The 27218-nt window shown below is 41.2% G+C and overlaps 2 protein-coding genes and 1 pseudogene across 5 annotated transcripts in view; all 3 read right to left on the bottom strand.

Annotated features, from left to right (window-relative positions):
• Positions 1 to 6248: 6248 nt before the first annotated feature.
• Positions 6249 to 10105, bottom strand: LOC109891813 (intelectin-like; annotated as a pseudogene).
• A 12244-nt stretch (positions 10106 to 22349) lies between these two features.
• Positions 22350 to 26091, bottom strand: LOC109892763 (CCR4-NOT transcription complex subunit 8). The gene is made up of 7 exons (XM_020485528.2): positions 25915 to 26091; positions 24925 to 25126; positions 24603 to 24796; positions 24271 to 24432; positions 23974 to 24118; positions 23516 to 23626; positions 22350 to 23278 (listed from the first exon to the last, which is right to left on the bottom strand). The coding sequence occupies exons 2-7, from the start codon at positions 25039 to 25041 to the stop codon at positions 23150 to 23152; spliced, it is 858 nt and encodes a 285-aa protein (XP_020341117.1). The 5' UTR covers positions 25042 to 25126; positions 25915 to 26091; the 3' UTR covers positions 22350 to 23149.
• Positions 26092 to 26278: 187 nt separating this feature from the next.
• The window catches only part of LOC109892762 (protein FAM114A2-like), a 14436-nt gene continuing 13496 nt past the window's right edge, over positions 26279 to 27218 (bottom strand). For all 4 annotated transcript variants that reach the window (XM_031826676.1, XM_020485525.2, XM_020485526.2 and 1 more), the window contains exon 14: positions 26279 to 27101. In XM_031826676.1, the coding sequence (XP_031682536.1) occupies positions 27000 to 27101 (102 nt within the window). In that variant the 3' untranslated portion in view covers positions 26279 to 26999. The remainder of the gene's footprint in view (positions 27102 to 27218) is intronic.

The raw sequence follows: 27218 nt of genomic DNA, 5'->3' as shown, positions 1-27218 counted from the left end.
GAGATGATGCCATCTATTTTGTGAAGTGCAGTAGTCCCTCCTGCAGCAAAGCACCCCCACAATATGATGCTGCCACCCCCGTGCTTCACGGTTGGGATGGTGTTCTTCGGCTTGCAAACCTCCCGCCTTTCCCTCAAAACATAACGATGGTTGTTATGGCCAAACAGTTCTATTTTTGTTTCATCAGACCAGAGGACATTTCTCCAAAAAGTATGATCTTTGTCCCCATGTGCAGATGCAAACCATAGTCTGGCTTCTTTATGGCGGTTTTGGAGCAGTGGCTTCTTCCTTGCTGAGCGACCTTTCAGGTTATGGACTCGTAGGACTCGTTTTACTGTGGATATAGATACTTTTGTACCTGTTTCCTCCAGCATCTTCACAAGGTCCTTTGCTGTTATTCTGGGTTTGATTTGCACTTTTCACACCAAAGTACATTCATCTCTGGGAAACAGAATGAGTCTCCATCCTGAGTGGTAACGGCTGCGTGGTCCAATGGTGTTTATACTTGCATGCTTTTGTTTTTACAGATGAACATGGTACCTTCAGGCGTTTGGAATTGCTCCCAAGGATGAACCAGACTTGTGGAGGTCTACAATTCTTTTACTGGGGTCTTGGCAGATTTCTTTTGATTTTCCCATGATGTCAAGCAAAGAGGCACTGAGTTTAAAGGTAGAACTTGAAATACATCCACAGGTACACCTCCAATTGATTCAAATGATGTCAATTAGCCTATCAGAAGCTTCTAAAGCCATGACATCATTTTCTGGAATGTTCCAAGATGTTTAAAGGCACAGTCAACTTAGTGTATGTAAACTTCTGACCCACTGGAATTGTGATACAGTGAATTATAAGTGAAATAATCTGTCTGTAAACAATTGTTGGAAAAATTACTTGTGTCATGCACAAATGTATTTTAACGGTAGAAGAGTAGCATGGCAGCTTCAGAGATCTCCTTAGATCAGTGGTCGCCAACCGGTCGATCTTCAAGACATTTCTAGACTATCACCAAATCTTTCTGTAAAAAAGCCAACGAACGATAAAGGCTTGCACTCCTTTTTAAATCGTGTTGAGCTGTTGCCGGCAGGTGCACTTGATTCAAAAGTCCTGCGCACTGGGTAAGCAAAGTGTGCCCATGACACAAACTCCGCCTACTCGGCGGACCGGAAAATCTGTGACTAATTCGAGTGCCCCTATTGCGCTGCCCGGTGCGACTCGAGTTTTGCCATCTGGTGGAAGATGGTTTCCACTCTCTCTGGTCAATCTCACCGCAGGAAAGGAAGGAGATTTTGATTTGATTTGATTTGAGAGAGCAGGGGCCGTGAGAGGCGGTTGGGGAAAATCGTTATGTTTCACTATATTGGATCACTCCAATATATTGGTATCACTCCGTGGCGGAGGGATACATCCGAGGTGAGGATTTACAGATTTACTCCCGTATACACCTGTGTCACAGCTGGGGTCTGTCCCTATATATAGACCCCATGGCCGCGATAAGTTCTCTTTCATTTTCTCGGCGGACGTCCGTATGGTTTGCGGTACAAACTTTCTGAAGTTCGCTTGGTAAGTCACTGGTAAGTGTAATATCTTATGTGAAAGTATACTCACTTCGTCTTCACCCTGCAGAGTGTGAGTATTGTGTAAAACTACTTTGAGACTTTAACTTTAGGGTTCCTTAAAATTAACGGGCGTTACTCCATATGGTTCTGTTTTTACTGCTTGGATATTAAACCGGTAGATAATATTCCAGTTGGTGCAAAACAAATAAATCAAATCCATTACCTGGTTGCTGTTTTTTGTCTGCCTGTTTTTCCCACAAGGGTCTGCCCCTGTGTTTGCAGAGGTACTGGGTAATTTATCCCTCACCGGGTTCCTATTCCTCCAAGCGGGTCACGGCATAGCTCTCCCAGGGCATCGGAACCCTGCTCTGTGGCCATGTTGGCTTGGCTGAGTTTATGACTTCCTTTTGTGACAGGTGTGATGGTGGCATCCCCCTAGGGATCCGTATGCGCTGTCTGGGTTTGAGCAACGCAGAGATGGCGGTGGAGCGCCCTACTGGATGCCTGTTTTGTGTGGTGTTCATAGAACGCCTACACCTGGCGCGATTGGAGGCCATGCGCAAGTGGGTGTCGCGGCCGTTGATGTAAGAATCGGACCAAGGCGCAGCGTGTGTAGAGTTCCACATGTTTAATAAATGAAACTCACCAAAACAATACAGAACAAACGAAACGTGAAGTCAATGCAGTGCTCACAGGCACTACACAAAAACAAGATCCCACAAAAACCCAGTGGGAAAAGGCTGCCTAAATATGATCCCCCAATCAGAGACAACAATAAACAGCTGCCTCTGATTGGGAACCATACCAGGCCAACATAAACATATAATAACCTAGATAACCCACCCTAGTCACACCCGACCTAACCAACATAGAGAATAAAAGGCTCTCTATGGTCAGTGCGTGATAGTGGGTCAGCCCGGCTCTGGCTCAGGCTGGGGACGAGCTCCCTCCCTCAGGAGTGGTGCGGTAGCGAGCTGTTAGTCCCTCTACTTGGCCCAGTACTCCTCCCAGGAAGCATGGCCAGAGCCACCGCAGGCAGAGCTGAGACCACCGTGAACGGAGGGTGCATGCCCTGTATCAAGAGGTTGATAGCTTCGATGGCGACAACAGTTGTTCCCTGTTGGCCAGTGATATGCGGTTCCTGGGTGATGCTGGCACTGTTCACCACCGTGAGCAGGGCTAACAGGCCATCAGAAGCCACCAGCGGGGCTTCATCATCCCCAGCGGCTCAAGAGGCTATTAGGAGCTTACTCACTTGGGTAGCCACTGCACCCCCCCCCCCCTCCCCCCAGAGTATTTGATGAGGACTTGAAAGCCACATATGGGTCCCTCTGCTCTCTTGGCCGGCCTTACCATGATGCTGGAGGCCTACCTGCAGACTGTTTTCCTGGCTGCAGGAGGGCACATAGAAACTCCCCCAGGGAAGTGATGGAGGTTTCTCGCCTGCTTTCCCTGCTCCAGGCCATGGTGCATGTGGTTACCTCCCAGGTGCCATCTCTGGCTGGCCCAATCCTGTCTGCCACCTGCTCTCCAGAGCACATTTGCCATTCACCCCATCACCCCAAGGCTGACGTTTGGCAGAGGGGTTGATGACATTCTAGAGCAGACCGATAATGTTTGTAGGGACCGGGAGACCCTGAGACGGTTCATGCCGCCTCCTCAAGCCCCGGGTCCAAGGCAGATGGACCGTCGCCACCCACCTGCTCTCGAACAACGGTGGGCTCCCTCTCCTGCCCCATCACCTCGTGCAAAGGGACGACAGCGGGGAGGGGCACAGCGTGCAGTGAAGCAACAGCCTGTTTTTCCCACAAGGGTCTGCCCCTGTGTTTGCAGAGGTACTGGGTAATTTATCCCTCACCAGGTTCCTATTAATCCAAGGGGGTCACGACATAAGCTCTCCCTTACGAATTCATGGTTTTTCCAATCGGCCTCCCCTTGGCACACCACACTTTCACATGGATGCTGTCCTGAACCCGCTCATGTCCCGTGGATTGTTGATCCTCAATTACCTGGACGATTGGCTGATTTGTTCCCCAACCAGGACCCAGGTCCTGTCAGACAGAGACATGCTCCTGACCCATATCGGCGGGCTGGTCATTACTGTCAATGACAAGAAGAGTCATCTGATGCCCACCCAGAGGATGGCCAATGTCATTGGCATTGAATTGGACTCGGTCCTCATGAGAGCACGCCTGCCCACCAGAAGGGTTCAGGCGATCCATCTTGCCTCTACCACTTTCGGCAGGGGCGGGTGGTATCCGCCCTGACCTGCCAACGACTGTAGGGCTTGCTGACGGCGGCCTCTTTGCTGATTCCCCTGGGCCTGCTCCATCTCATGCCTCATCAATGGTGGATCAACTCCCACCGTCTGCACCCGAAACGCCAGCTGCGGGTGACCGCACAGGGCCTCAGGGCATTGCTGAGGTGGCGCTGTCGCCCCTTTCTCTCAGGTGGGGTGGAGATTTGAGGATGTGCCGCCGGGAGCTGATCAGCACAGACGCCTCTCAGATCGGCTGGGGGGTGTGACCAAGGGCAGGTCGGCCAGCGGCTGTTGGCTACCCCCTTGGAGCGGCAGGCACATCAATAGACTAGAGCTCTGAGCTGTACTACTGGCCTTGAGGTCTTACCTTCCACATCCAAAAGGAAGACATGGGCTGGTGAGAATGGACAACACCACAGTGGTGGCTTACATCAACCATCAAGGTGGACTGAGGTCCCACCACCTCAATCTTATAGCACGGGAGCTCCTTTTCTGGGCTCAGGGCTGTCTAACGTCTCTACGCGCAGCGCACATACAGTGGGGCAAAAAAGTACACTGCTCAAAAAAATAAAGGGAACACTTAAACAACACAATGTAACTACAAATCAATCACACTTCTGTGAAATCAAACTGTCCACTTAGGAATCAACACTGATTGACAATCAATTTCACATGCTGTTGTGCAAATGGAATAGACAACAGGTGGAAATTATAGGCATTTAGCAAGACACCCCCAATAAAGGAGTGGTTCTGCAGGTGGGGACCACAGACCACTTCTCAGTTCCTATGCTTCCTGTGTGCTTCCTGTGTGCTTTCACTCTAGTGGTAGCATGAGACTGAGTCTACAACCCACACAAGTGGCTCAGGTAGTGCAGCTCATCCAGGATGGCACATCAATGCGAGGAGACAGGCTAGTACATCAGGAGACGTATGGTATCAGGAGGAGGCCGTATGAGGGCAACAACCCAGCAGCAGGACCGCTACCTCCACCTTTGTGCAAGGAGGAGCAGGAGGAGCACTGCCAGAGCCCTGCAAAATTACCTCCAGCAGGCCACAAATGTGCATGTGTCTGCTCAAACGGTCAGAAACAGACTCCATGAGGGTGGTATGAGGGCCCGACTTCCACAGGTGGGGGTTGTGCTTACAGCCCAACACCGTGCAGGACGTTTGGCATTTGCCAGAGAACACCAAGATTGGCAAATTCGCCACTGGCGCCCTCTGCTCTTCACAGATGAAAGCAGGTTCACACTGAGCACATGTGACAGTCTGGAGACGCCGTGGAGAACGTTCTGCTGCCTGCAACATCCTCCAGCATGACCGGTTTGGCGGTTGGTCAGTCATGGTGTGGGGTGGAATTTCTTTGGGGGGCCGCACAGCCCTCCATGTGCTCGCCAGAGGTAGCCTGACTGCCATTAGGTACCGAGATGAGATCCTCAGACCCCTTGTGAGACCATATGCTGGTGTGGTTGGCCCTGGGTTCCTCCTAATGCAAGACAATGCTAGACCCCATGTGGCTGGAGTGTGTCAGCAGTTCCTGCAAGAGGAAGGCATTGATGCTATGGACTGGCCCGCCCGTTCCCCAGACCTGAATCCAATTGAGCACATCTGGGACATCATGTCTCGCTCCATCCACCACAGACTGTCCAGGAGTTGGCGGATGCTTTAGTCCAGGCCTGGGAGGAGATCCCTCAGGAGACCATCCGCCACCTCATCAGGAGCATGCCCAGGCGTTGTAGGGAGGTCATACAGGCAAGTGGAGGCCACACACACTACTGAGCCTCATTTTGACTTGTTTTAAGGACATTACATCAAAGTTGGATCAGCCTGTGGTGTGGTTTTCCACTTTAATTTTGAGTGTGACTCCAAATCCAGACCTCCCTGGGTTGATAAATTTGATTTCCATTGATAATTTTTGTGTGATTTTGTTGTCAGCACATTCAACTATGTAAACAAAAAAGTATTTAATAAGAATATTTCATTCATTCAAATCTAGGATGTATTATTTTAGTGTTCCCTTTATTTTTTTTGAGCAGTGTATTTAGTCAGCCACCTTATATTTATTTTCCACCATAATTTGCAAATAAATTCATTAAAAATCCTACAATGTGATTTTCTGGATGTTTTTCCTTCTCATTTTGTCTGTCATAGTTGAAGTGTACCTATGATGAAAATTACAGGCCTCTCTCATCTTTTTAAGTGGGAGAACTTGCACAATTGGTGGCTGACTAAATACTTTTTTGCCCCACTGAACCTAACATCCTGAGTGTGGCAGTGGATATGCTCTCAAGGGAGGGTCCACCACCTTGGGACTGGAGCCTACATCCCCAGGTGGTGCAGCTCCTGTGGGACAAGTTGACGGCTCCTGCCTTATATGCACTCCAGCCTCTGCCGTGTCCATAGATATCCTAGTCAAATGCCAGGAATTCCCCGCACTATATAGGAGCTCTCTCAGGGAAGTGTCCAAAAACTCACATTACAGTAGGTTTCAGAGTTGCAGTCAATTGGTTTAACCCCAGAGCTGATGGCCATGGTTGCCTTTTCGTTATTGATCACTCTGAATGTGATGAAGCCAGGCTGAAACTCATTTCTTGGGTTTGGTCCATAAGTCTCTGGTGGTTTGTGGGTCTCCATGGTCATATACAATAGGAATGTGGCTCAGTTGGTAGAGCATGGCAATTGCAATGCCAGGGTTGTGGGATTGATTTCCATGGGGGACCAATATGAACAAATCTGAAAATGTATGCATTCATTACTGTAAGTCGCTCTGCATAAGAGCATCTGCAAAATAACTCAAATGTAAAATCCAGATTGTATCCCACTGGGTAGCGCTTGAAGAGTTGGTAGAGGTTTCCCCCTTAAAGTGTGGTGATGGAGGCCAGGTTCCAGAGGGAAGTTGTTGGAAATGTCCTCTACCATGATGTCATAATACCCAGGATTCTTTAAGTTGGTGGTGGTTGTGCCCTCTGCTGTTCCAAAAGTGGCCCTGTTGGCCCAGTTCCCCTCTCTATCTGGCCAGTTGGGGTTACTTCCCTTCTGGCTGGACCAGCGGTCGCCCACTTTGCACTTCTCGTAAATGTTGTTTGTGTGCACGCTAGCCACCAGTGGTCATGTCACAGAAGGTCTGATTGACCACCCCACTGGCTGTGGTCAGGTAGTATAGCTCATCTTCATTTTGGTTATATCTGTCCCTTATTTCTTTACAGCTTCTGGCAACGTAAAGGGTTCTTTTTATCAGGCTCTACGAATATTAAAGTATCTTCTGGCCCTTGCATGCTTGCCCGCTTGTACTGCGGGCAAGCATTGAGGCAGTGAAGTTGATTTACTTGTAGGTCTACTTGATATATGTTGCACCATCAGTAGAGGGATCCTCCACAGGAGATCATGTCTTCAGTAGATGTGGTGAGGTCTCAGTAAAGTGTCTGAGTCTGATTTCAGGAGATACTGTTTGTGTTCAAGTCTTGGCAATACTTCTATTTATACCCATAGCAGCTCTGATTGATCTGTCTTATCCACATGTGCACAGACAGGTGACAACAGTGCGATCTGTGCATACAGAATTAATTTCAATGGAAGTATGGATATTCACTCTGTATGGTTTTAATCTTCCAACTTTATGAAGGCGTTGCATCCTTTGAACCCAATGTGAAATTAACTCATTAATTCCACTATTTCTCTGGTAGGTATCGACTCTATCTAACAACACAAAAATATGGTGGACCCCTCAGAGGAAAAGGTCTTGGCTGCAGCTCAGAGCCTGGAGGCTCAGAGCAACATGACTAATGGACTGTACTCAGCCAGCGAAAACCAAACGGGTCAGACAGTCCCGTTACTGACACTCCAAATGGAGATGGGAAGGAAGTGTGTGTGAGTGCTCAGAATTGGGACGTAAAGAGGAGAGTGTGTGTGAAGGCTTGCCAGGTCCTGCTGTCTGAGCCCCACGGCCACCAGGCCATCCAGAGGGTTATCATATGTCTTTGGATTTTTAGGGTTAGATGTTCAGCCTAAAAGTAAAACTGCAATAATTTGTTACTTGACAGTCTGATACTGTAATTGTGTTTTCAGAGAAATACAGTGAGCTACAAAAGTATTGGGACAGTGACAAATTTTTTGTTGTTTTGAGTCTGTACTCCAGCACTTTGGATTTGAAATTAAAGTGCAAACTGTCAGCTTTAATTTGAGGGTATTTTCATCCATATTGGGGTGAACCGTTTAGAAATTACAGCACACTTTTGTACATAGTCCCCCCCCCATCCCCTTTCTGGGGACTAAAAGTATTGGGACAAATTCACTTATGTGTATTAAAGTAGTCAAAAGTTCAGTATTTGGTCCCATATTTCTAGCACACAATGATTATTACATCAGGCTTGTGACTACAAACTTGTTGGATGCATTTGCGGTTTGTTTTGGTTGCGATTTTTTCAGATTATTTTGTGCCCAATAGAAATGAATGGTAAATAATGTATTGTGTCATTTTGGAGTCACTTTTTTTGTAAATAAGAATATAATGTTTCTAAACACATCTACATGAATCTGGACCCTACCATGATTGCATATACTATTACAATTCATTTAGGACTGAGTGAGAAAGTTAGACACACAAATATCATACCCCCAAGACCATTACAATTAAAGGGGAGGTTAGCATTTTGGGGGGGTATGATATTTGTGCGTGTAACTTTTTCACTCTTCATTATTCAAGTATCATTTCAAATCCGAAGTGCTGGAGTACAGAGGCAAAACAACAAAAAATGTGCCACTGTCCAAATACTTTTGTAGCTCACTGTAGTTGGTGTAAGTGAAAGCTTGAGTTCATGTACGATTTTGTTTTTCAGACCTGACACTGAATCCTTAATCACCATGGTTTCTGGGCAACACAAAAAGCTGGCTAAAATTCCAGACTATGTCAAAGTAATACAGTCTCATACTTAAAACTAGGGTTGCAAAATTCCGGGAACATTCAATAAATTCCCTGGTTTTCCCAAAATCCCGGTTGGAGAATTGCTTGTGTGGAAGTATGTGCACAGCTACAAAATGGATGTCTTTGTATTCTTGACTTTAGAATGTTCTCTGAATAAACTTTACTAACCTTTTGCATAAGCTGAGTCTTTGACTAATTATTATTATACCCATGGTCTTACAAACCTCAGGGATTGGTCAGTGCTATTGATTGTCAGTTATTATCATTGGGATAGAACATTCACGTGACAATAGTGCATCTTTAAAAACTGTTCACTGAATACGTATTTTTTGTTAATATTCTTGCTCTCCCATTTCAGAAATATCCATACCCAAAGGTTCTGGAGTACTGCTTAGTTCTTCTGTATTTCCAATTCTGCTACAGTTCCTGATTTCCTCCACCAAGAGGCAGTGGCTTTCTTCCGCAGTTATGGAACTACAGCCTCTCTCCGCAAAGCCTCGCAGCAATTCCAATCTTAATGGTTTAGATGTAGATGTTTATTTTATTCAGTCTATGACTTTGTTAATGTAAAAATGCATTCGGAAAGTATTCAGACCCCTTGACTTTTCCCACATTTTGTTAGGTTACAGACTGGTAGAATTACAACACTATGTTAATCACATTATTGGTTATGATAAAATGCAAAAGATTTGACATTCCAAATTTGGGCCCTGTTATAAAATTTTCCTGCAGGTTATACACATATTAAGTGTGTTTGAGAATAGCATTGTGTGAATGTGATATGAGAGTTGTGTGAATGTGGAAATAAGTCTTAATCTGTGGTTTGGATAATAAGGTATTGAATAGTGTGTATAATAATCTGAGTTAGATTTGGATAATAAGTTTTGATATATAAGGTTATCTTGGGATTCAGTCCACTACTGCCTATCATAGTAAATATAATTTCGTATTATTAAGTGTGGGATGTTATTTTAGACAGTAGCGGCACGTCTGTGGTTTCTGGGAGGTTAGAGGACCATTGAGAATACGTGTGGAGCATCATTCCCATGACCGGGCAGTGTCCCGGACACAAACGTTTTTGGGGTTCTGCTGGGAGTTGGGTGATGGAGTCGTTGGAAATGCAAATGGGGTGGTTACTTAATGAGTACCTAAGATTTTAACGCTATATATGGATTCTGTGAATATATGAGAAATTGCATGTGTGTACAAAAGTAGACGTATATGAAGGGTGAAAAAAAATATATGTTTTCTAAGGTTTAAGCATTATGACTGTCTACAAAGTCTGGACAATAGTCTCAGAAACTGATTGTCGTATGTCCACTTTTGGTTAACTTACCCTAACCGATGGATTTTCTCAGTCGAGTTAATCATTTTTTGTGTTGCCCAATGGTTTGCTGGTGGAAACTACTGAAAATAGGGTCGTAATTTCATTCATTAAATTGAATATTAATACGAATTGACTATATGCTTGTCAACAACAGCAAGTGTTTGTTTTATTACCTGTAGTCTAATTAGAATGGACTGTTACCTATATCTAAAGGATTCTAATATTAGCGGATATGCAATTGCGATAGAGCTGTGACCATGATCTTAATTGATAACTTAAAATAGGCATTCATTATTCCATGATAAAACAAGGCTTCAACAGCAATGAATTGAAGTTGTGGGCAGGAAGAGGCTCATCTATTGTGAAATGTATATTTTTCTTTATGGGTTGACTGATGTATCTTACGATAGAGGTAAACACAGAACTTTGTTTGAGAATGGGTTATTTTTTTTCTACTGGTAAGAGTAGAGTTTCCATGTTTTAGTCTGTGGGTGTCAGCGACTGGTGCTCGCTGAACTTGAGCGGCCTGTAAGAAATTAAGTGGGTTAGTTTGGTGTAGAGATATGACTAAGTTGAATGGGAGATGTTCTTTGTCAATTTCTAATTATTATTACTCAATTCTATAGTTTAGGTACCACCAGTGAATTTGAGCAGGAAGGTAATGTCATTTCAAACGATAATCTGTTTCTGTTACGTGGAACAGTGTCAAGTCATTAAAGTGGATTGCAGTTAGTTTTGACTATTACGCTGATGAGACAGCACCAACTTTTTGAAGGTTCTAGATTTGTTAAACAACAGGTTTATATTTTTACTAAATCAATGCAAAAGGTTAAAGTTATAACATTACTGGAAAGGGAGACCAGTCATGTAAGGAAGTGAATTGTTAGACTCAGTGGTGAGATACATGTTGTCGTGTATAAGGGCACAGAAATGTTGGGGTAGATTAAAACAAACAATGTATGATTGGAGGGAGTACAGTGGAATTATCTTCATCATGTTTTGTTTGTAATTAAAACATTTGGGTTGCTGATTAAGAGGTAGTATAGTGAATATTAACGATATATACACTTTCTCTTCCAGGAGAATGGGGGTAGTCATTTTCTCTCACTTTGAAATGTTTCCCGAAACTATTGTCTTGGGAGAGCGGTTAGAGAATTGTCTTGGGAGAGCGGTTAGTGAAATTAGCAGTTTTGTAAGTATAAAGGTATCTGGATTTGGCCGTCAAGGGTGCTACCAAATAAAATAAGGCTTGGCCATTTTTTTTTTGCCATATAGTTTACAGGCACCCACACACAACACACTTGTTATGAATATTTGTTGGTGTTTGTAATACTATGTCTGATTTATTGTGAGTGATCTATTTCATTTGGTTTTAGTGGGTGTTTCATGGGTTAGAGAAGAGGTATCTTAAAGGGGCACACACATGGAATTTTCTTCAGTTTTTATTTTCAGAGTTTTCATTAAACACATGAATTATTTTGATAAGAAATGTACTGAAGAAACTTACTGTAAACCTGGGATACGAAATGTATGAATGTTTCTCTAATTAGTGTAATAGAGAAAGAAACACTTATTTGAAGGGTTTGAATGACCTCTGTCCTGGCTTTCTAGTGTGGTTTGATCCAATGGATCGGGAAGCCCGAGAGACATTGGGTGATTTAAAGTATATGTAATACTGATAATTATGAAGTGTATAGTTCATAGCCATATTTGTGATTCGGTCCACGGGGGAAAGAGAGGGCTATCCTGGATTTGTCCAACAAGATTAGTTTCTACAGATGGTACTATAGGAATGGAAATAATTGTTTCCACCATGCTGATCCATTGGAGTGTGCTAGATAACTAAAGCTTATTTTTATTAAACTCCATCGTTGCGTGCACTGCATTATGGATTAAATATTTGCTTTTCACCGTCTATGAAGATATAGCCTTGAATTATATAAACTGTATGTATCTTTTGTTTTTCTTCATGGGTTCTTGCAGGTGACTGTGTATCATGACCTCACCAAACAAATCTGCAGAACGCTCAGAATATGTTGGAGGTGAAGTTGGGAGACAGTGCTCAGTTTCTTCAGAGGACGCTGAGCCCGTGCTATAGCAGCCGGTCACATGCAGAGACCCATGCAATTCATTATTGCTTTAATGTTTCTTGTTCTATGAAGAATTTATGCACTAGGTTAAGGTTATTAGCTCAGTGACCCAACGGATGGTAATATACTAGTGCAAGGGAGACAAAAAACCTATCCTATATGTTTGCGTCAGTTCTTTGCTGTTTTATTTTTATTAATGTATTTTTTAAAGTTGTAATCTTTAAAGTTGAGACTGAGTCTCAAAATGGGGGAATGTGGTAGAATTACATGTTAGTCACAATACTTTCATATTAGAATGTATTCCTGTATTAGTACATTCACACTGTTTTTCTGAGAGGCAACAGAATAGGGTTCTTAGAACGCTCATGTGTCTGTGTAAACTGAGAGAAGCCTCTGAGGCTTAATGCTGACAGTTGATTTACGATGGCTTGGTGATAAGACAATATTCCATAGAATGAGTTGGTGTTTGTGTACTATGAGGTACCAGGGAGGAGATGGCTCGGGTATGGATAATGAGAGGACCCTCATCTTGGGGGCCAAGCCCTGGTTTCCTTACAATGAGAACAGTCAGCACAGCAGATACTGTGAATTATTAATTTATTTCATACAAATCCTAATCTTTTGACCCATTCCACACATCTGTTTGTCATGAACATCCAGGAGGATGGACTTTGCTATAAAATGCTGTGGCTTCATTCTACTCAGGTTCTCAAGTCTCTCCTTTGATTAGAATAATTACTACGAAAAGCCTTATTCTAAAATTTATTTAAAAATAATTGTCCTATCTACACACAATACCCCATAATGACAAAGCAAAAATAGGTTTACACTTTCACTAATTTATTCGAAATAAAAACATTGATTGTCAAATCTACATAAGTATTCAGACCCGATTACAGCCTTGAGTCTTCTTGGGTATGATGCTACAGTATAAGCTTGGCACACCTGCATTTCAAATCAAATCAAATTTATTTGTCACATACACATGGTGAGCAGATGTTAATGTGAGTGTAGCGAAATGCTTGTGCTTCTAGTTCCGACAATGCAGTAATAACCAGTGAGTAATCTAACAATCCCAAAACTACTACCTTATACACCCAAGTGTAAAGGGATAAAGAATATGTACATAAAGACATATGAATGAGTGATGGTACATAACGGCATAGGCAAGATGCAGTAGATATACATATGAGATGAGTAATGTATGTAAACAAAAGTGGCATAGTTTAAAGTGGCTAGTGATACATGTATTACATAAAGATGCAGTAGATGATAGAGTACAGTATATACATATACATATGAGATGAGTAATGTAGGGTATGTAAACATTATATTAAGTAGCATTGTTTAAAGTGGCCAGTGATATATTTTGCATCAATTTCCATCAATTCCCATGATTAAAGTGGCTGGAGTCAGTGTGTTGGCAGCAGCCACTCAATGTTAGTGGTGGCTGTTTAAGTCTGATGGCCTTGAGATAGAAGCTGTTTTTCAGTCTCTCGGTCCCTGCTTTAAAGCACCTGTACTGACCTCGCCTTCTGGATGATTTGGGGAGTCTCTCCCATTCTTGTCTGCAGATCCTCTCAAACTCTGTAAGGTTGGATGGGCAGGGTTGCTGCTTACCTATTTTTAGGTCTCTCCAAAGATGTTCGATCGGGTTCAAGTCCAGGCTCAAGGAGTTCAGACTTTTCCCGAAGCCACTCCTGCATTGTCTTGGCTGTGTGCTTAGGGTCATTGTCCTGTTGGAAGGTGAACCTTTGCCTTAGTCTGTGGTCCTGAGCAGGTTTTCGCTGTACTTTGCTCCGTTCATCTTTGCCTCGATCCTGACTAGTGACCAAGGCCCTTCTCACAATTGCTCAGTTTGGCTGGGTGGCCAGCTCTAGGAAGTCTTGGTGGTTCCAAACTTCTTCTATTTAAGATTGATGGAGGCCACTGTGGTCTTGGGACCATCTATGGTGCAGAAATGTTTTGATAACCTTCCCCAGATCTGTGGTTGGACAATTCCATCAAGCTCATGGTTTGGTTTTTGCTCTGACATGCACTGTCAACTATGGGACCTTATATAGACAGGTGTGTGCCTTTCCAAATCATGTCCAATCAATTGAATTTACCACAGGTGAAATCCAATCAAGTTGTAAAAACATCAAGGATGATCAATGGAAACAGGGTGCAACGGACCTCAATTGCAAGTCTCACAGCAAAGGGTCTGAATACTTATTTTTTTCTAAATTGGCTAACATTTCTAAAATTCTGTTTTCACTTGACATTATTGGTTAGTGTGTGTTGATTGCTGAGGATTTAAAAAAATATATTTTAGAGTAAGGGTTGTAACTTAACAAAATGTTGAAAAAGTGAAGGGGTCTGAATACTTTCTGAAGGCACTGTATATCAGTAAACCTTTTCACTAAAATACATCTGACTTACATGAGATTTGGGTATATGAACACCAGCCTAAAAATATGAAATAAATTGATATACTGATTCATCAGGTGTAGCATTTTAGTCTGGAATGAAATGATTGAAGTAATGCGGTTTGATACTTATTGCACTTATGTGCAATGGACTAGAACCCTATATTTACAAAACAATGGCACCCAATTCTGTGTACATTACCTCACTCCGAGTATCCCTCATGTTAAGGAGGAATACGTGGAAAAGCCTTAATTATGCAGTGGATCCAACTACCTCAGTGTGGAAATGAACCTGTCCAAGACAACTTAGAACCTTTACCCTTTTTAAATCAGATGCAGGTCTTGCTCTGTCAGTTAACAGCTCAAGCTTGGTCTGGGAAAGATAAATGTATGCTAGCCTAGGCACAATAATGAAGAGGATACAATATGGATGAAAAGTCAAGTAGCTATGTTACGTGACAGAATGCAGCCCAACTACATAACCCAATTAAACCTTAAAACAGCGACACAATTGGTTCAGTAAGGCATGCCTAAATATAGGAAATACATTTTTGGGCATGCCTTAAAACAAGACATGACAAAACACTAAAAATGTCACATTGAAAATAGAAAATGTTTTAATATACAACTGTTTCAAACAGTTGTATATTGGGGTGAACCGTTTAGAAATTACAGCACACTTTTGTACATAGTCCCCCCCCCATCCCCTTTCTGGGGACTAAAAGTATTGGGACAAATTCACTTATGTGTATTAAAGTAGTCAAAAGTTCAGTATTTGGTCCCATATTTCTAGCACACAATGATTATTACATCAGGCTTGTGACTACAAACTTGTTGGATGCATTTGCGGTTTGTTTTGGTTGCGATTTTTTCAGATTATTTTGTGCCCAATAGAAATGAATGGTAAATAATGTATTGTGTCATTTTGGAGTCACTTTTTTTGTAAATAAGAATATAATGTTTCTAAACACATCTACATGAATCTGGACCCTACCATGATTGCATATACTATTACAATTCATTTAGGACTGAGTGAGAAAGTTAGACACACAAATATCATACCCCCAAGACCATTACAATTAAAGGGGAGGTTAGCATTTTGGGGGGGTATGATATTTGTGCGTGTAACTTTTTCACTCTTCATTATTCAAGTATCATTTCAAATCCGAAGTGCTGGAGTACAGAGGCAAAACAACAAAAAATGTGCCACTGTCCAAATACTTTTGTAGCTCACTGTAGTTGGTGTAAGTGAAAGCTTGAGTTCATGTACGATTTTGTTTTTCAGACCTGACACTGAATCCTTAATCACCATGGTTTCTGGGCAACACAAAAAGCTGGCTAAAATTCCAGACTATGTCAAAGTAATACAGTCTCATACTTAAAACTAGGGTTGCAAAATTCCGGGAACATTCAATAAATTCCCTGGTTTTCCCAAAATCCCGGTTGGAGAATTGCTTGTGTGGAAGTATGTGCACAGCTACAAAATGGATGTCTTTGTATTCTTGACTTTAGAATGTTCTCTGAATAAACTTTACTAACCTTTTGCATAAGCTGAGTCTTTGACTAATTATTATTATACCCATGGTCTTACAAACCTCAGGGATTGGTCAGTGCTATTGATTGTCAGTTATTATCATTGGGATAGAACATTCACGTGACAATAGTGCATCTTTAAAAACTGTTCACTGAATACGTATTTTTTGTTAATATTCTTGCTCTCCCATTTCAGAAATATCCATACCCAAAGGTTCTGGAGTACTGCTTAGTTCTTCTGTATTTCCAATTCTGCTACAGTTCCTGATTTCCTCCACCAAGAGGCAGTGGCTTTCTTCCGCAGTTATGGAACTACAGCCTCTCTCCGCAAAGCCTCGCAGCAATTCCAATCTTAATGGTTTAGATGTAGATGTTTATTTTATTCAGTCTATGACTTTGTTAATGTAAAAATGCATTCGGAAAGTATTCAGACCCCTTGACTTTTCCCACATTTTGTTAGGTTACAGACTGGTAGAATTACAACACTATGTTAATCACATTATTGGTTATGATAAAATGCAAAAGATTTGACATTCCAAATTTGGGCCCTGTTATAAAATTTTCCTGCAGGTTATACACATATTAAGTGTGTTTGAGAATAGCATTGTGTGAATGTGATATGAGAGTTGTGTGAATGTGGAAATAAGTCTTAATCTGTGGTTTGGATAATAAGGTATTGAATAGTGTGTATAATAATCTGAGTTAGATTTGGATAATAAGTTTTGATATATAAGGTTATCTTGGGATTCAGTCCACTACTGCCTATCATAGTAAATATAATTTCGTATTATTAAGTGTGGGATGTTATTTTAGACAGTAGCGGCACGTCTGTGGTTTCTGGGAGGTTAGAGGACCATTGAGAATACGTGTGGAGCATCATTCCCATGACCGGGCAGTGTCCCGGACACAAACGTTTTTGGGGTTCTGCTGGGAGTTGGGTGATGGAGTCGTTGGAAATGCAAATGGGGTGGTTACTTAATGAGTACCTAAGATTTTAACGCTATATATGGATTCTGTGAATATATGAGAAATTGCATGTGTGTACAAAAGTAGACGTATATGAAGGGTGAAAAAAAATATATGTTTTCTAAGGTTTAAGCATTATGACTGTCTACAAAGTCTGGACAATAGTCTCAGAAACTGATTGTCGTATGTCCACTTTTGGTTAACTTACCCTAACCGATGGATTTTCTCAGTCGAGTTAATCATTTTTTGTGTTGCCCAATGGTTTGCTGGTGGAAACTACTGAAAATAGGGTCGTAATTTCATTCATTAAATTGAATATTAATACGAATTGACTATATGCTTGTCAACAACAGCAAGTGTTTGTTTTATTACCTGTAGTCTAATTAGAATGGACTGTTACCTATATCTAAAGGATTCTAATATTAGCGGATATGCAATTGCGATAGAGCTGTGACCATGATCTTAATTGATAACTTAAAATAGGCATTCATTATTCCATGATAAAACAAGGCTTCAACAGCAATGAATTGAAGTTGTGGGCAGGAAGAGGCTCATCTATTGTGAAATGTATATTTTTCTTTATGGGTTGACTGATGTATCTTACGATAGAGGTAAACACAGAACTTTGTTTGAGAATGGGTTATTTTTTTTCTACTGGTAAGAGTAGAGTTTCCATGTTTTAGTCTGTGGGTGTCAGCGACTGGTGCTCGCTGAACTTGAGCGGCCTGTAAGAAATTAAGTGGGTTAGTTTGGTGTAGAGATATGACTAAGTTGAATGGGAGATGTTCTTTGTCAATTTCTAATTATTATTACTCAATTCTATAGTTTAGGTACCACCAGTGAATTTGAGCAGGAAGGTAATGTCATTTCAAACGATAATCTGTTTCTGTTACGTGGAACAGTGTCAAGTCATTAAAGTGGATTGCAGTTAGTTTTGACTATTACGCTGATGAGACAGCACCAACTTTTTGAAGGTTCTAGATTTGTTAAACAACAGGTTTATATTTTTACTAAATCAATGCAAAAGGTTAAAGTTATAACATTACTGGAAAGGGAGACCAGTCATGTAAGGAAGTGAATTGTTAGACTCAGTGGTGAGATACATGTTGTCGTGTATAAGGGCACAGAAATGTTGGGGTAGATTAAAACAAACAATGTATGATTGGAGGGAGTACAGTGGAATTATCTTCATCATGTTTTGTTTGTAATTAAAACATTTGGGTTGCTGATTAAGAGGTAGTATAGTGAATATTAACGATATATACACTTTCTCTTCCAGGAGAATGGGGGTAGTCATTTTCTCTCACTTTGAAATGTTTCCCGAAACTATTGTCTTGGGAGAGCGGTTAGAGAATTGTCTTGGGAGAGCGGTTAGTGAAATTAGCAGTTTTGTAAGTATAAAGGTATCTGGATTTGGCCGTCAAGGGTGCTACCAAATAAAATAAGGCTTGGCCATTTTTTTTTTGCCATATAGTTTACAGGCACCCACACACAACACACTTGTTATGAATATTTGTTGGTGTTTGTAATACTATGTCTGATTTATTGTGAGTGATCTATTTCATTTGGTTTTAGTGGGTGTTTCATGGGTTAGAGAAGAGGTATCTTAAAGGGGCACACACATGGAATTTTCTTCAGTTTTTATTTTCAGAGTTTTCATTAAACACATGAATTATTTTGATAAGAAATGTACTGAAGAAACTTACTGTAAACCTGGGATACGAAATGTATGAATGTTTCTCTAATTAGTGTAATAGAGAAAGAAACACTTATTTGAAGGGTTTGAATGACCTCTGTCCTGGCTTTCTAGTGTGGTTTGATCCAATGGATCGGGAAGCCCGAGAGACATTGGGTGATTTAAAGTATATGTAATACTGATAATTATGAAGTGTATAGTTCATAGCCATATTTGTGATTCAGTCCACGGGGGAAAGAGAGGGCTATCCTGGATTTGTCCAACAAGATTAGTTTCTACAGATGGTACTATAGGAATGGAAATAATTGTTTCCACCATGCTGATCCATTGGAGTGTGCTAGATAACTAAAGCTTATTTTTATTAAACTCCATCGTTGCGTGCACTGCATTATGGATTAAATATTTGCTTTTCACCGTCTATGAAGATATAGCCTTGAATTATATAAACTGTATGTATCTTTTGTTTTTCTTCATGGGTTCTTGCAGGTGACTGTGTATCATGACCTCACCAAACAAATCTGCAGAACGCTCAGAATATGTTGGAGGTGAAGTTGGGAGACAGTGCTCAGTTTCTTCAGAGGACGCTGAGCCCGTGCTATAGCAGCCGGTCACATGCAGAGACCCATGCAATTCATTATTGCTTTAATGTTTCTTGTTCTATGAAGAATTTATGCACTAGGTTAAGGTTATTAGCTCAGTGACCCAACGGATGGTAATATACTAGTGCAAGGGAGACAAAAAACCTATCCTATATGTTTGCGTCAGTTCTTTGCTGTTTTATTTTTATTAATGTATTTTTTAAAGTTGTAATCTTTAAAGTTGAGACTGAGTCTCAAAATGGGGGAATGTGGTAGAATTACATGTTAGTCACAATACTTTCATATTAGAATGTATTCCTGTATTAGTACATTCACACTGTTTTTCTGAGAGGCAACAGAATAGGGTTCTTAGAACGCTCATGTGTCTGTGTAAACTGAGAGAAGCCTCTGAGGCTTAATGCTGACAGTTGATTTACGATGGCTTGGTGATAAGACAATATTCCATAGAATGAGTTGGTGTTTGTGTACTATGAGGTACCAGGGAGGAGATGGCTCGGGTATGGATAATGAGAGGACCCTCATCTTGGGGGCCAAGCCCTGGTTTCCTTACAATGAGAACAGTCAGCACAGCAGATACTGTGAATTATTAATTTATTTCATACAAATCCTAATCTTTTGACCCATTCCACACATCTGTTTGTCATGAACATCCAGGAGGATGGACTTTGCTATAAAATGCTGTGGCTTCATTCTACTCAGGTTCTCAAGTCTCTCCTTTGATTAGAATAATTACTACGAAAAGCCTTATTCTAAAATTTATTTAAAAATAATTGTCCTATCTACACACAATACCCCATAATGACAAAGCAAAAATAGGTTTACACTTTCACTAATTTATTCGAAATAAAAACATTGATTGTCAAATCTACATAAGTATTCAGACCCGATTACAGCCTTGAGTCTTCTTGGGTATGATGCTACAGTATAAGCTTGGCACACCTGCATTTCAAATCAAATCAAATTTATTTGTCACATACACATGGTGAGCAGATGTTAATGTGAGTGTAGCGAAATGCTTGTGCTTCTAGTTCCGACAATGCAGTAATAACCAGTGAGTAATCTAACAATCCCAAAACTACTACCTTATACACCCAAGTGTAAAGGGATAAAGAATATGTACATAAAGACATATGAATGAGTGATGGTACATAACGGCATAGGCAAGATGCAGTAGATATACATATGAGATGAGTAATGTATGTAAACAAAAGTGGCATAGTTTAAAGTGGCTAGTGATACATGTATTACATAAAGATGCAGTAGATGATAGAGTACAGTATATACATATACATATGAGATGAGTAATGTAGGGTATGTAAACATTATATTAAGTAGCATTGTTTAAAGTGGCCAGTGATATATTTTGCATCAATTTCCATCAATTCCCATGATTAAAGTGGCTGGAGTCAGTGTGTTGGCAGCAGCCACTCAATGTTAGTGGTGGCTGTTTAAGTCTGATGGCCTTGAGATAGAAGCTGTTTTTCAGTCTCTCGGTCCCTGCTTTAAAGCACCTGTACTGACCTCGCCTTCTGGATGATTTGGGGAGTCTCTCCCATTCTTGTCTGCAGATCCTCTCAAACTCTGTAAGGTTGGATGGGCAGGGTTGCTGCTTACCTATTTTTAGGTCTCTCCAAAGATGTTCGATCGGGTTCAAGTCCAGGCTCAAGGAGTTCAGACTTTTCCCGAAGCCACTCCTGCATTGTCTTGGCTGTGTGCTTAGGGTCATTGTCCTGTTGGAAGGTGAACCTTTGCCTTAGTCTGTGGTCCTGAGCAGGTTTTCGCTGTACTTTGCTCCGTTCATCTTTGCCTCGATCCTGACTAGTGACCAAGGCCCTTCTCACAATTGCTCAGTTTGGCTGGGTGGCCAGCTCTAGGAAGTCTTGGTGGTTCCAAACTTCTTCTATTTAAGATTGATGGAGGCCACTGTGGTCTTGGGACCATCTATGGTGCAGAAATGTTTTGATAACCTTCCCCAGATCTGTGGTTGGACAATTCCATCAAGCTCATGGTTTGGTTTTTGCTCTGACATGCACTGTCAACTATGGGACCTTATATAGACAGGTGTGTGCCTTTCCAAATCATGTCCAATCAATTGAATTTACCACAGGTGAAATCCAATCAAGTTGTAAAAACATCAAGGATGATCAATGGAAACAGGGTGCAACGGACCTCAATTGCAAGTCTCACAGCAAAGGGTCTGAATACTTATTTTTTTCTAAATTGGCTAACATTTCTAAAATTCTGTTTTCACTTGACATTATTGGTTAGTGTGTGTTGATTGCTGAGGATTTAAAAAAATATATTTTAGAGTAAGGGTTGTAACTTAACAAAATGTTGAAAAAGTGAAGGGGTCTGAATACTTTCTGAAGGCACTGTATATCAGTAAACCTTTTCACTAAAATACATCTGACTTACATGAGATTTGGGTATATGAACACCAGCCTAAAAATATGAAATAAATTGATGTACTGATTCATCAGGTGTAGCATTTTAGTCTGGAATGAAATGATTGAAGTAATGCGGTTTGATACTTATTGCACTTATGTGCAATGGACTAGAACCCTATATTTACAAAACAATGGCACCCAATTCTGTGTACATTACCTCACTCCGAGTATCCCTCATGTTAAGGAGGAATACGTGGAAAAGCCTTAATTATGCAGTGGATCCAACTACCTCAGTGTGGAAATGAACCTGTCCAAGACAACTTAGAACCTTTACCCTTTTTAAATCAGATGCAGGTCTTGCTCTGTCAGTTAACAGCTCAAGCTTGGTCTGGGAAAGATAAATGTATGCTAGCCTAGGCACAATAATGAAGAGGATACAATATGGATGAAAAGTCAAGTAGCTATGTTACGTGACAGAATGCAGCCCAACTACATAACCCAATTAAACCTTAAAACAGCGACACAATTGGTTCAGTAAGGCATGCCTAAATATAGGAAATACATTTTTGGGCATGCCTTAAAACAAGACATGACAAAACACTAAAAATGTCACATTGAAAATAGAAAATGTTTTAATATACAACTGTTTCAAACAATGTATGTTGTAAAAACAATAGCAACCAAAAACATCTGTTTAAACTGAGCGGTGAACAAATTAAAAGCAAATGTTACACAGAACTGCAGGGTGCCCCTGTAAACAAGTTCATACTCAGACCAACCTGGTACCCACCTAAAAATCTCCTTCCTGAAAGGAAAAATGCTAAAACAGGTTGGCTGAGGTGAAATTTGACATTATAGTTTACATACCTGTCCAGCATAATTGTTTTTTTGTTTTTTTTTAAGTGTACAATCCCTACAAGCATGTATCCAACACGGAAATGATTTGGGAACGATACCTACTGATGCTTGAGTTACAGTTGGGTCTAAATAAAGTTTGTTATGAAAAGCAGGAGTGCAGGGAATTGCTGTTGAGCACTTAAATGCTACACTTATCATTTGCAGTACAATACACGAGCTGGTCCCATGCTTTTAAAAGAATGGTAGTTACTGCAATGCTGTAACACACAGATAAAAAGTTTTCAAATACTGGACCTGTGAGATGGGTGCTAGAAAGGCTCAATGTGGTACAATAGGGAATTTGAATGGTGGCAAAACGCAGTAAAATCAACTATGACAGAACAAAATTGTTTCAAGAGGAGAGTCTGTGGTGACCAATGCCCTTTTTGCAGCTGGTGAAGTTCAATACAGAAATGAATCTCATGTTTTCTTCTGGGAGTGAGAGGAGAAGAGAAACATCTACCGGATGGGATAAAACAAGTGAGTCTTCCACTTGATGGCCTCGTGGTCAGTCAGTGCTTGTTGTTAGTTTCCTCTTGGGAAGAGCTTGAGATGCCGTTCTGATTTTGAGTGGACCCAGAGCCCAATCCATACAATCGCCCACAATACTTTGCATCATCAATGTTGTCTTCAAAGAAAAGCTGCAAAAGACAAATTACTTCAGAGGTTTCAAGTAACAGAAACATTGTCAGACTCAGTTTCTCCCAAGATGCACGTCCCCATCATCAAGGCTAGTTTCTACATCTTGAACTGGGACTGTCAACCTTAAAAGGTTATTTTCCTTCCTGACCACTGATTTGAAAGGACATGACAGGCGTAAGCACAATGTTGAAAATGTCATGGAAGATAGGAGACATCAGGAATAGAATAGTAGATACCTCTTTCATCCTAAAGAATGCCATCCCTGTGAGCAGTGAATCGGAACCGGCCTGGTGCTGTCTCCCAATCCTTTTCAGTTCCAGCTGGTCAGCCACCTCCTGGAGTCCTCCCTGAACAAACACACAGGTAACAGTCAGCCAACTGCAGCCATATGCTCTACCTCAGCCTTTGGGGAAGTCAAAGGACATTTCATGTCAGTCACATTTCTTTACCAATAGACCACCATTGCTTGTGTAGCTGGGGCAGTTCAATGAGCCACGCTTGTGTGATGAGTAACCTTGTCTGAGACCTGAAGACTTGCATTAGCTAATCAAGCTATGCATGCCAACAAAGTTGAGGCATGCATGAGACTCAGATTCAAACTGTCAGACATGCTTTACAGCCAACAGTGCTTTCATTGGCTATGCTAATACCATAACATAAATGAATAAGCAGGTTACCAGGAATGTGTCTTTACCTTTAAGTTCTTACAGCTTTTCATCAGATATTTCACATCATAGATTGCAGGGAAGAAGAGATTGAGGATCTGGAAGAACTCATGTTCCTCCTCAGGTAGGCGAGTGTCCGTTAAGAGCTTCACCAGGTAGCCAAAATCATACCCGCTGCAAATGAGAACAGCAGGTAGATCATTATAGCATTTCTCAAATGACAATTGAGGCACTGTTGTGAGTTAATGACTTGGGCCCAGAGCTGAACCTGGTCACCAGGAAAAACTAGGGCCTAGGCCCACTGACATTTCTCCACACATCCCTACCTGTGAAAGGAGAGCCACTTGACATTTTCACACAGCACTAAACCAGATGTCATCAGGAGCTCAGCAAAGTAAAGTGTGTCGATCCCCTCTTCCTCGTGCTTTTTGAATTGGAGGCCGGAGTTCTGGAGTAGGTCTATTGAGTCCTGGGAGTACATATCCTCTCTGTTTACAAAAGAACATCAGTCTTTTTTTCCAGAAAGGAACAAAACAAACTATTACTCAAGTACTCTAATGAGGCAACAAATCCTACCCAAATAAGCATAAGCATGCTAGTTTTAATTTCATCACTGGCTATGCCTTATTGTAAAAAGGATGTAAGGAATAACACCCACGTTAAATTAAATTTGAAATTGAACTGCCATGTTGTTGTTCCAGGAGGATAGTCTCCGTCCTCGTTCATAAACGACAGTCCCAATTGGATGATTTTCAGAAGGTCCACGTTGCACCTCAAGAGCTGGTACTGGTAATCTACTGTGCTGCGAAACTCGCCAATTGGTCGAACTACTACTCCGGGGAATTCTGTGTCCTGATGGAACAAGGAGGACATCATTAAATACCTGAAATAAAATGTTTTAATGCAATATCAAAACCTTCCCAGACCTACTAAGCATCAATTTAAAACGGGGTATTGGCATATTTGACACGATAGATTACCATGGCAATGGAGTTGTAGCTTTGAATTATCTGTCGGATTTTCCTCATTTCCTCCTCCACATTGCTTGCCCAGACCTCACAGATAATCTGACTGGTATCTGCAAGTGCGGCTGGCATTTTTGCAGGTTGAGGAAAGGACTGAAAACACCGATAATTCTGCAGCACCTTCAGGGAGCAGTGTGGCGAAGAAGAAAAAAACTTTCTGGGAACAAGAGGTTTAAATTCATATAGGCCATTCAGCTAATCAACCATTACATTTTAAATGCAAAATGATAGCTAGTTAAAAACTGTGTGCAGTAGCTGGATTCAACATCAAACACATGTAGCTAACTACATGGCTGGGCGCTTAAATCAAAACCTGACTGGCCTGGATATCATCACTGCGGTATGAGGGATGCTAACTAACGTTAGCTGGTAGTTCAATAGCAAGCGAGTTTGGCTGGATAAACGACTCCACTTTGTTTTCTGCAAATTATGAACGTTTCTTGTACAAACACTTGGTTAACTAGCTAGCAACAATGGAATGACGAACAAGCTATGTAGCTAACTCAGTTACAGGGGGAAACATAGTATGTTCACGGTAGATAACATTAACCTCCAGTGTGGCTAGCGAACATAAATGTTAACTACCTCGTCAATCTTCCGTAACAGTGTTTTTATTTTGGGTATTTAATCATCTTCATACTAACCAAACCAACCAACGATAGCAATTTGGTGATATCCAAATTACGAACTTGTCACATCACTGCAATCTTCCATAACATTCAACGGTCGCTAGCCGAATCAGTTTAGACTAGTTAGCGAAATGGCTAACTAACGTTCTCAGTTTGCTAGCGTTGGTTGGTTTGGTTAGTATGAAGATGACAAGCTAACGTTAGCTGGAAAACGGCATGACAGCTAGCCAACTCACTTAGGTAATTTGCTGGACTCGCATATTATGGTATTGGCTAGCTACTATGAACCGTATAAACCACAAATAACAATGTTTACCTGATCCGTCGTATGATCTTGTACTTCTGCTGGGGCTACTGCTAGTACTTGATAGCTAACGTTACTGGTTAACGTTGGCTTACTTGCTGCTATCGGAAGTCAGATAAACATTTACGCAGGCGCAGTGAAGAAAAACAAAAGCGCACCTTCACTCTCTCTTGAAGCTCTGACCCAAATAGTCTGATTGTAGTTGCTGAAGAGCACGGAGCATATACAACCGTTTCCCCCAAGAAAAATGAATTACAATATTATAGCAAGCTACATATCTATAGTTTTGAACTTTATAGTTGCCAATGTGGTTTGTTGTCATGACCCCCCATGTACAGTAAGTTTTCAGCACAATAAAGACCCAATTATCCAGGAGTTCATTGGCTTGCAAAGGTTTTTACAAACAAAATGCTTTACAAAGTATCACATTTATGCAAATCTTCATTTGGGCTTTGGTATTCCACAATAATCAATACAAAGCTGTAATAGGATTTTGTTTAAGAAATTATTTTGATTGGGAAAGCATAAAATACCTGACGGTTATGTAGCTCCAACTGTAAGGAAAACCTGATATAGTTCCAAGACACAAGTTACCACTTTTCACATTAAAACAATTAAAATAGTTGTTCATTCATTCAATTACTAATATTCTGTTCATACATTACATTTGCAGATAAATAGGGAGGTATGGCAAAGCGATATCACACTCATCCGTAATACAGATACCTGTATACTTGGTTAAGAACTTGAGGTTATCCTGAATCCTGGTGTTATGAATAATGAATTGAATCATAGTAATTGTTAAATAGAGACGTGAGAAATGCAGACGTCAGTGTCATTCAAACACATCAGCTCGACTCCTCAAATAGTGTGCATTGGTCTATCTTCTGTGCTACATAACAGCAAAAGCATTACAATTCCCCACAACGAGTAAACACTATCAAACGGTGCATTTGTTATGAGGCATGACAATTTAGTTTAGGCTTCAAACTAAATATGAATGAGAGCTGAGGAAGTAAATGTTTTTAAAACCGCAATGACACGTCAATGCTTTTGTTTGTCAGTCCCTTGCTAGCACAGCAGAGAGAGTGATACGGTCACTGTTGGGTAGAGTCAGCACTCCTTTGAATGTGGGACACCTCCAACACAGGCATGAGGAGCTGGAAGGCATCCTGGATGTACGATGCACTGTTGGAAGCCTAAAGAAGAGGAGATACATACATACATACTGTAGATACTTAATGCACCACATTTGTAAATCACACACACAATATTCAGGTTTCAGACAGAATTGTGATATGCAGTGATGCACAATA

Source organism: Oncorhynchus kisutch, linkage group LG6, assembly GCF_002021735.2.
Source record: "Oncorhynchus kisutch isolate 150728-3 linkage group LG6, Okis_V2, whole genome shotgun sequence".
Lineage (NCBI taxonomy): Eukaryota > Metazoa > Chordata > Actinopteri > Salmoniformes > Salmonidae > Oncorhynchus > Oncorhynchus kisutch.
This window is presented reverse-complemented; position numbering and strand designations above follow the sequence as displayed.

Excerpts from the sequence above, each read along its gene's own strand:
- LOC109892763 (XM_020485528.2), bottom strand. The coding sequence starts at position 25,041 with ATGCCAGCCGCACTTGCAGATACCAGTCAGATTATCTGTGAGGTCTGG. Across the intron at positions 24,433-24,602 it reads AATTTCAAATTTAATTTAAC|AGAGGATATGTACTCCCAGG; the intron begins GTGGGTGTTATT and ends TTTTGTAAACAG. Across the intron at positions 24,119-24,270 it reads AAGTGGCTCTCCTTTCACAG|CGGGTATGATTTTGGCTACC; the intron begins GTAGGGATGTGT and ends TCTCATTTGCAG.